The sequence below is a fragment of the Talpa europaea genome (assembly GCF_964194135.1).
Source record: "Talpa europaea genome assembly, chromosome: 12".
In the NCBI taxonomy this organism is placed as follows: domain Eukaryota; kingdom Metazoa; phylum Chordata; class Mammalia; order Eulipotyphla; family Talpidae; genus Talpa; species Talpa europaea.
Window position 1 is genome coordinate 70,863,984 of NC_140079.1, and position 10,185 is coordinate 70,874,168.

General features: G+C 56.5%; 1 protein-coding gene across 1 annotated transcript; it reads left to right on the forward strand.

Annotated features, from left to right (window-relative positions):
• Positions 1-291: 291 nt before the first annotated feature.
• On the forward strand, positions 292-6,804 carry VSIG8 (V-set and immunoglobulin domain containing 8; the record flags this gene model as incomplete). Its single annotated transcript, XM_084251146.1, has 7 exons — positions 292-343; positions 3,405-3,580; positions 3,904-4,105; positions 4,216-4,437; positions 5,131-5,250; positions 5,520-5,730; positions 6,540-6,804. The coding sequence occupies 7 exons, from the start codon at positions 292-294 to the stop codon at positions 6,802-6,804; spliced, it is 1,248 nt and encodes a 415-aa protein (XP_084107272.1).
• Positions 6,805-10,185: the final 3,381 nt, after the last annotated feature.

Consider the following 10,185-nt stretch of genomic DNA (forward strand, 5'->3'; position numbering starts at 1 on the left):
GATAGGGAAGAGCTTGGGTGCGGGCTGGGTAATGCCTGGGTAGGCCACTCTGTCACCCCGCTAATTAGGGCTCCAGGGACTCCTCCCCAAGGCGGGGACCAGGCCCCCTCCCTCCCATAGAAATAACTCCGGCTGCTCACCAGCGGAGCTCATTGCACCTTCCTGCCACCCCGGGCAGTCTGGGCCTCAGCTCCCCCTCCACAGTCCCCATACCCCCACCACCACCGGCCCCCCCAGCCGCCAGCCCCAGGGATACCCAGCCCAGGCGGAGGAAACACGGAGCCTAGAGCCATGGGAATTCGAGGAGGAGCCTTCCAACTTCTGCTCGTGTGCCTGAGCCCAGGTACGCAGCGGCAGCGGCAGGGATGCCACGATGGCAGGCAGGCCAAGGGGCAGTGAGGCTCACGGGGGCCTGGAGACTGTTGGGTGCTCTGGCTGGTACTGCCACCTCACCCTGCTGTGCCCAGGTTGGGATATTGCCAGAGGGCCTCTCCCCAGGAGACCCCATGCCTGGGGTTTGGGGAAGAGTCTGCAGGGAGGAGGTCTTTGCTGGACCTTCTTGGTGTCAGCAAGGAGTGGACTATGGGCGCAGGCATGCAGGGCCATGAATGGCAGTGAGGCTTGGGCACTGGGGGTGGGGCAGACAGAGCCCAGGTGAGCAACATAGCTGGGTGGGGGCCGAGGCGGAGCTGGGAAGGCTCTCTTTTCATCAGGCTGGGGCTATCCCGGCTGAGGGCCTCCCCCACCCCCTCAGACCAGAGCCCAGGGCTGGGGGGCACTTACATAGAGAGGGCAGAGCCTCCCAGGGTTGGTGTAGTTTGAGCAGCAGGGCCAGTGCTGGTGGGCGGCGACTCGCAGGGTCCCCACCCTGGTCAGGTGCTCCTGGAGGCAAGAGTTCAAAACCAAGAGCGTGGCAAGAGCGTGGCTCCCTGCCCATGTGGGGCAAGTTCTAGCAAGGCATGCTGTGTGGGCATCACTGGAAATGGGTCTGAGACCTTCCTGGGGTTTGGATCCTGGGTCGGGGAGGGCTCATGAAGGGAGGTGGTCTTTTTTTAGCGTGTGTGTGTGTGCATGTGCGTGTGCGTGTGTGTGTGTGTGTGTATGAGAGAGAGAGAAAGAGAGAGAGAGAGAGAGAGAGAGAGAGAGAGAGAGAGAGAGAGAGAGAGAATGGTTGAATTTCTAGCAGATGCCTGCAGCACCCTCCCTCTGGAGACAGTCCACAGCAGAGCTCCTTAGGAAGCCCCAACTGTGCTTCGGGGGTGGGACACCTCCAAGAGGTTGACAGGTGTTGTGTTGTCTATGTACGTACCCGTTTATGGGGGTCTTTTCTCCCCTCTTACCTCCCTCATCCCAGAGGGAGGGGCAGTGGCCTCGGCAGTAACTGGACAAATCACAAAGTTATTTATAAGCTGAGAGTAGACACTTGTATTGCGGTGACCCAAAGAGGGAGCTTTTGTGGAGACAATTAATCGCCACTGTCCATCTCTTTAGAGAATCATTATGATGTCCTCCTCCTCCCCAAGGCTGTCCTCCCTTCCCCAAGGCTGTCCTCCCGCCAGCTGTCTTCCCTCTTCCTGTTTCTCTTCTCCCATATTCCCTGGAAGGATTTATCTGTGCCGCAGTCACCACCAGGAACAGCGTCCTGAGGAGTGGGAGGTGTTCTGAGACCGAAACCTATGGGAAAAGGTTGGGAAAGTTTTCAGGGAGTTCAGGAGAGTCTGGGTGAGGTGCTCTGACCTGGCCAGCAGCAGACGCTGACCCCAGTGCAGGACAGGGCACCCCGTGCCAGCCAGCCCTCCTCCTGAGCCTCTTCCCTGCACTCACCTGCCTGCCCGGCTGGCTGGGTGTGGAGACTTGGCACTGTGGGCGGCCTCGCGGCCTTCTCCAGGGTGGAGTGCTGCTCTCATTCTGGCTCAGCGCTGCCTGCCTGTGTGGCCCCAGGATTTGGCAGTTGGCATCAGGATCCTTATCTCAGGAATGAGCTGTGTTCTCCTGGCCTGGGGCTTGAGGAGGCTTCTCATCCGTTAGAGGCTGCCTGGAGCTAGCAGGGCTGGGGCCAGGCTGACAAGCTTAAAGGGTGCTGCAGGTGTCCACTGGCTCTCTAGAACCAGACTGTTGTCTGCTTGGTGTTGAAGGAATCAGAGGAGGTTGGAGCTGTAGTGGCCTGTCTTTGGACGAGTGTGTGCTGCTTTGTGTGCAGGTGTGTGTCTGTGGATGTGGGGCTGTGCAGGTGCCCACCTGCATTTTGAAGGCTGCTACTAGTATGTCTGTGTGCTGATTTATTTGACCGTGACAGTGTGCAGTTGTGAGCATGACACTGTAAGTATGAAGAGGTCAGGATTGAGTTTCTGAGAAGGGGGCTAGGACCCCAAAGGGTGTGACTCTTTAATAGAGATGCAGCCAAAGAAAGAGATAGGCTGAGCAAGAGGATTGAGAAGGGGGGTGCAGGAGGCTGGGAGGTGGAGCCTACCTGTCCTGCCTGCCAAGGTTGGGGTGCTGGGCACACCCCCTCTTATTCCTCTCTAGGTCCAACCGGTTGGAGCCAGCACTTGCCTGGGGCAACAGGGGAGGGAGAGGAGCTCAGATCCTAGCTCCTCACCCAGAGCTGACTCAGTGGGGCCAGGGCAGCAGCAGGAGGGGTCCCCATGGCGACCATGTGGGGTGGCTGTACCTGAGTGATAGTGATTCACTCACACAGAGGCAGGACACAAGTCCACAGTGCTACCTGTTGTCACACCAACACAGCCACCCCATTACACAGCTGTACAACATCACTCAGCACTTACACGATCAGGAACACATTTCACACACACACACACACACACACACGCATTTACCATACACACCCAGAAACACATGCACTCACACACCCCCATACATACACATTCACTTGCACTAACACACCAGAGACACTCTCACACACCCCAGAAGCACCCACACAGTTACACCCCTTGCATACATACTCACACACATCTATACACTCACTCAATATACCCCACACATCCAGAAACATACATTCAGACACTCACATATATACACATTGACTCATGTTCCACACTCATTCATATCCTAGAAACATACCCCAACATGCCCACATTTATACTTATACACATAATCAGGGGCATGTATCCATATCCACATACACACATATCCTTCATGCACACACCACATCTAATAGCTGTGCATATATACAATGCATTCAGGGGCCTCCTACACATAAAATATATATATAAATACATACATGTACATGGATGTGCACATACCAACCCATGCACACTCACACACTCCAAGCAGCCTCTCCTCCTTGTGGGCCCCCCACTGACTGCTGATATAGAATGAGGGGACTGGAGTTGACCCCCAAGCCCTGGTTCTGCTCGCCCCCGAACTGTTGTGCCCTTCTCCAGCGCTGCTGTCCGCTGTGCGGATCAACGGGGATGGCCAGGAGATTCTGTACCTGGCGGAAGGTGACAATGTGAGGCTGGGCTGTCCCTACATCCTGGACCCTGAGGACTATGGTCCCAATGGACTGGACATTGAGTGGATGCAGCTCAACTCAGACCCCTCACATAGGGAGAATGTGGTGAGTTCTGGGCTCCTTACTCCACACTTCACAGTGAACTTTCCCAAGGCCTCTCAGGGAATGGACCAAGGGATAAGAGTTTAGGCAGGGTCCCTGCCCTCGAGAGTTCCCTGTACAGCCTTATCCTTTCCAAAGGATAAGGATGCTCTTTCCATCTCATCTGCTCTCGAATTCTGTGAGAGACCAGTGAATTAGGCAACATTGCTCCCATTTTTTCAGATGGGAAAATAAAGTCTTACAGAAGTTCAGTAATTTGGCAGCCCATCTGCCTGACTTTCCTTGGCTCTGTCCCCTCACCACCTGCTTCCTTCTCTTCTGCACAGTTCATAAGCTACCAGGACAAGAGGATCAATCATGGCAACCTCCCCCATCTGCAGCAGAGGGTCCGCTTTGCAGCCTCAGACCCTAGCCAGTACGATGCCTCCATCAACCTCATGAACCTGCAGGTATCTGACACAGCCACTTATGAGTGTCGGGTGAAGAAGACCACCATGGCCTCTCGGAAGGTCATCGTCACTGTACAAGGTATAGCTGCACTCCTCCGGGCTCCCCTTCCCCAGCTCTCAGAGCGAGGGGGGCCCTGGGATGGCTTTTCCTCTTGATCGGCCTGGCTCACCATTGCTGCTTCCCCACAGCTCGGCCTGAGGTGCCCATGTGCTGGACCGAGGGCCACATGGCAAAAGGAAATGATGTGGTCCTGAAGTGCTTTGCCAACGGGGGCACCCAACCTCTTTCCTACAAATGGGCCAAGATCAGCGGGCACACCCACCCCTACCGAGCAGGCTCCTACCACTCCCAGCATAGCTTCCACTCCGACCTCTCGTACCAGGAGAGCTTCCAAAGCTCCATGAACCCAGGTGAGGGAGCTGCATTAAGCGACAGGGGACCTGTCGGACTTGGGGACTTGCTGGGGCTCCCTGGGGCCCCCGGAGGCACTGAGTCAAACCTAGAAACCCTGGGGAGATGCTTTCCTGGGCCTGTTCCAGAAGCTGCTATTGAGGAAAGAAGAGAGGCAGAGGGGGGAAGTCAGTCAAAACAGTGTGGTGAGTCTGGAAAGTGCAGTCTCGGCAGCCAGATCTGGGCTTGAGTTCCTGCTGAACCCTTCTGGCTGCAAGACCTGGGTCTGTGGCATAACCTCTCTGTTCTTTTGTTTCTTCATATTGAGAGGGGAAAATGAGGTTTGCCTTGCAGGGGCATGCGAGGATTAAATGGCAAGAGGTGTGTAAAACTGCAGCAATACTCACAAAGAATAGCAGAGCTGGAGACCCAGAGTGGCTCTAGCCTAAACCCGTCCTCACTGTATGATTGAGGGCATTCCCATCAGGGAGGGAGCATGTTTCCCTGGGGTCACAGAGTAGACCCACTGGGCCTGGGCCTGGGATTCTTTCCCCCTCTTGGCTCCAGCAGGAGGTGACTCACCTGGACACTGAGGTGGACCTGTGTGCTTACACATTTGTCTTCTTTCCACCTCACCCCACAGTGGCTGGGCTGGGCTGGGGCTCTCAGACAGCAGGCCCTTCCGCCTCCTTGATGGCACTGCTGTGTTTCAGGTACGAACAACGGCGACCTGGTGTTGAAAAGCATCTCCAAAGACGATGATGGGCTGTATCAGTGCACCGTGGCCAACCACGTGGGCTACAGTGTGTGCGTGGTGGAAGTGAAGGTCTCAGGTAGGTGCACTGGTCCTGGGGGTGGGGGAAGGTTGGGAGGGCGGGGTGGGAGGAGCCCAGGCTGGCTCTGGTGCAGGCTGCCTCAGGTTTCCCTGGGTGCAACAAACAAACATAGAGGCTCATTTGCCTCTGCCCACCGACTCCTTATGGATGTCCCAGGGCTGGGAGACCTGCACCCAGGGCCTTCTGCCACAGATGCCCTGCCCTGGCACCCCGTTAGCCAGGCCACCCTGGGGTGCAGAGGGCTGACCCTTCTCCTCTCTCTGCAGACTCGAAGCGCATCGGCATGATCATTGGCGCGGTGCTGGGCTCCCTGCTCATGCTGGCCTGCCTGATGGTGGGCGTCTGGGGGATCATCTGCTGCTGCTGGGCGGGTAGCAGCCTCGGGGCTGCCGGCAACCGCGGGGCCTTCGGTTACGGCAACGGCAACGGCGGCGGGGTCGGCGGCGGGCCCTGCGGCGACCTGGCTAGCGAGATCAGGTAAAACCTGATGCATGCTGCATGCGGAGCGGCGGGGGCCGGCGCCCTGCCCTCCTCACCCCCGCCCGCCACCCCAACCCTGCCCGCCAGCGCCACGGAGAGCGGGACCGCAGCATGCCGACCTGCCACTCGTCGCATGGCTTTCTCCCCTCCCACCTCTGCTCCCGCCCTCCACTCCCTCGGGTCCAGCCTCTGTCGGTGTAGACTGTACGCTCCTGGAGGGCAGGGCCCTGTCCCCCACCCCCCCTAACCCCCCCCCCCCGTTTCTTGTCCGCGCCGGTCAGAACTTTGGACATGTTATTTAAGAAGAGTTAATAATAAGGGTAGAACTAGTAACTTCTATACTTATATTAGAAAAAAAAACTAGAAATAAAAATAGAATAAATAGTAGTGCTATTGACTGCAATGCCCTGGGGACGCAAGGGGTGAGAGTGAGGCGCAGGAGGTGAGGAGGGAGAGAGAGAAGTGAGAGCAGGGTCAGGGGTAGCTAAGGAAAGCGGGCAGGGAAGCGGCTCCGCCCGCCTCTCCGAGCTTCCCTCCTGGGAAGGCTGTGGTTCTGCGTAACCGCCGGCGGGGGCCGGGGCTGTGGCGCTGGCAGCAGCCGCGCGGGCTGTGCTGTCTGAGAACGGGGCTGGCGGCCCGCAGAGTTGCGGGGTACAGGGCGCAGGAGGGGTAGTTGCAGGAGCGTAGGTGCAGCCAGAGAGGCAGGGCCGGTGGGGACGCGGGGACAGGCTTTCAGAACTCGCTCTGCCCAGGCCGTGCCACGCGCGCCGCGGGAGCCCGCTCACCCGCGCCTGTTGTTTCCACAGAGAGGACGCCCTGGCGCCCGGGTGTAAGGCCAGCGGGCGCGGCAGCCGCGTCACCCAGCTCCTGGGGTACCCGACGCAGAACGTCCGCCGCTCCCTGCGCCGCCAGTATGCGCCCACGCCCTGTGCGGGCCCCGAGGACGTGGCGCTGGCGCCCCGCAACGCCGCCTGCGAAGCGGGCCCCGCCCCGGTCTACGTCAAGGTCCAGAGTGCCGAGCCCGACTGCGCCCAGGCGCCGCTGCCCCACAAGGACGGGCTCCTGGTGTGAGCGCCCTCGGAGCCCCGGCGCGGGACGCGCGCTCCGGCTGGGCACACGCGCGCGCCGGCCGGGACTTGCGCGCCGCCTGGGACTCTCGCTCTGGTTGGGACGCGCGCGCCGGCGGGGGCTGGAGGCAGCGCCCTCGGGAGCCGAGTGGGCGAGCGGAGACCCTCCCTGGAGTGGAAGGGGGCGCGAGGGCAAAGCAAGGCCGGCAGCGCCCTCTCCGCGCCCGGGCGCGAGGCTCGTGGAGAGGGATGGGAGGAGAATGTCCGAGAGCGCGAGGCTCCAGCGAGGCCTGGGGTCCCGGGCCGGGCGGGCGGGGTCTGGACTGAATTGTTTTGTGTGTGAGATTCGAGCTCCGAGGCGGCAGCGTTTAGCACAATAAAGAAACTGTAAGACGAATCTATGGTGGCTGTGGTTGCGCTGAGGGTTGGGTGTGGGTCGGTGGGGGCTGCGGGCGTGCGCTCCTTGGGTTTTGTTCCACCTCTTCCGCCCTTTCAGCTCCGGAGGCGGGAGCAGAGATCTAGACGAGGTTGTCTAATGGACCCGTTCACTGTACAGACCCCTTGGCCTGGATTTGAGTTCAGAATCGCCTTTTCTCTTTCATTTCAGAAAGTCGAAACGGAGGAACTAGGGGCCGGAGGGATGGCCTATCAGACTGGCCCCTCTGGACCATTGTCAGCACCCCCCTGTCTCCCCACCAGCCCTCCACTTCCCTCCCTCTCCCCTGTCTGGACATCCTTGTCTCTCCTCTATGTGATGGGGTTCACAATCATCTTTAATATAATGAGACCTTGAAGGTCCCCTAACCCAGTCCCCCTTTTAAGGGAAAGGAGATTGAAATTGATTGGGCACCCACTAAGGGCCAATATTCTGTCTTAATTAATCCTTACTTTAGTCCTGTGGGGTCCTGCACTACTCTCTAATACAGATGAAAACTGAAGAGAGGTTAGGTTCTCTATCAAGGTCACAAAGGTAATAATTCAGATTTTTATTCAGGCATGTTTGACTAGGAAATTAGAAAATTAAGATATGTCTCAGGTACTTGAAATCCTTTCATATCATACCTGGGGTATTCCAGGATATTTTAGTCTCTTCCCGAATGCCTCCAGGGGCATCTCACTACTGACTAAGGCACTTGGTCTCTGCCTGGGTTCTATTGAAGCCAGTTTTCTCCCCCAACAGCTTTTATCCCTTGGTTCAAGTTCTGTTCTTACTATATTCTTAGGAGCTTAAGCATTCATTCTAATTCGGCTGCCTCTGTGCACCAGGTGGCTGTACCCACACAGGCTGGCAGCCCGGCACAAGGGCACGTGTGCTGATCTGGGGGTTCAGTCACGGGCAAACACTGCACGTATGTTGGTCTGGGCTTGTGGGACATGTGAAGAGCGGAGGGATCCTTGAGCTTTCAGGCTCCCTGACCTGCCACAGGCTCTTGACAGCCCAAGTACTTCCTTTTCTCCGAGGGGAAGCAGGGCTTTCATTCTCTTGTTTCTACCCTAGGGCTTCATGAGGTGTGGGGTTTGGGTGCACCTCAAAGTGTCTGAGTTACCAGTTTCTTAACTTAGGAAACCTGATTATGCTAACGAGGGGCCCTTCTGCCTGTCTGGGTATTTGCAAAGCATGTCAGTATTGCTGGCTCTGCCTTGATAGTGTTTGGAGAGGCAGTGATGGGGGGGGGGGACAGGGTAAATACCTGGAGTTGGGATGGGGAGATGGGGCTTTTAGGGAGATGGTGGCAGACAGGGTAAATACCTGGAGTTGGGGTGGGGAGATGGGGCTTTTAGGGAGATGGTGGCAATGAAGGGGTGAAGGGATTGAGTGGTGAGGGAGCAGAGAAGTGGAGGAGCATTCCTTTCTTCCTTTGCACAGGTGATGAGCATCAGTGGAAGTGCTGGGCTCGGCTCACTTTTGCCCTCAGACAGGGTGGGGATAGGGTTCTCGGGAAGCCTCTGCCAGTCTGAGGCGCCTCCTGTGAGGTGGAGAGGGTCAGAGGCAGCCAGCTACAGAGGGTGTGTCGATGACATTATCTTCCCCTTCCAGGACCAGGGAGCCCGCTGGAGGCAGCCTCCATGGAGGGTGAGAACAACCAGGTGAGGCAAGAGAAACTTATTAAAAAGCTGCTAGAGATTTTAGAGTGGCTGTGGAAGCTACTTCCTTTTGGGGTGACTCAGCAGGGAAGCCAGAGAAGTTGCTAAATCCTAAGTCACTGTCACTGTACTCACACCCAAGGTGAGAAGGGAGGGAAATTTCTGCTCCAGAGATTTTGAGGCAGGAACACCTTGGTCATTTTCCATTTCTCCCACAGGAAAGCTTGTCAGTGTCTGACAGCAGCAGTGGTGGTTAAGGTTTAGCAGTCGCTTGGCCAGTAGGGTCAGGGGTAGGGGGCAGGGAAGCCCTGATTTGTAAACTTGGCCATTTCTGTGACATAAATACCCCCAAGGTGGGTGGCTGAATTCAAGCTACCACGTGATGACCCGGGTGGACTGGGAGGCATGGGCTTTGGCTATGGGTAGCAGTGAGCAGCGGTAGAACAATTAGAAAGTGATGAGTCTGGGTACTTATTTGTTTAATATCATTTACTTAACTGTAAATTCGTATGTAATGTTTAGTAACGGCTGCTTTTAATCACTGGTGAGCAAAATTTGAGCAGAGTATGTCAGCGGGCACAAGGCTGCAGGCGAACAGGCTCCTCCACGGGGTATCTCAGGACAGTCCTGATTCCTGTTTTCCTGATTTCCTGTTTTCCACAGAGACACAAACATCACATGGTCAGCTGTCTTCATTCCACTTCTAGTTCTGCCTCCTGTGGGAGGTGGGGGGCACCCCCTTGCTGGAATGGAATTCAACTTCCTCTGGTCACTGAACAATTTCTTAGATAATTTATATGTCCCAGGTAATCATGAAGATCTCACTTGGCATCTGCAGAATTTCTGTGTGTTTGTTCTCCAAGACACGCAGCCTGGGAAACCTATGCAAGAGATGTCTAAGTCCTTCCTGATTCCATTTCTCTGATTGTCTCTCTGGGTTTTGGAAGTCAGCCTTGAGTCTTCTGATAAGCCACAAATTCTTAAGATCGTGGTGGTTCAGAATCCAGGAGAATCTCCTTCCATGTGTTTCTGTTAGATTAACTTCTATTGGCAAGCATGCTGCTTGGTGCTTTAGTTCCTCTGGCCCAGGTCAGAGGTCAAAGAGTTGGTGACTGTGGTAGGGATTGACTTTTTTCCCTGCCTCACTGGAAACAATGCAATGTTGGGGATGACCCATGATTGCCCTTCCAGAGTTGTAAAACTGTTGGGCTTCTGGGGTTGAGGCAGCAGCCTCTCTGAGGCAGGCACTAGATGGGTCTTCTTCGCCATCCTTAAGTTTCCTAGAGCTTCTGCTCTATGT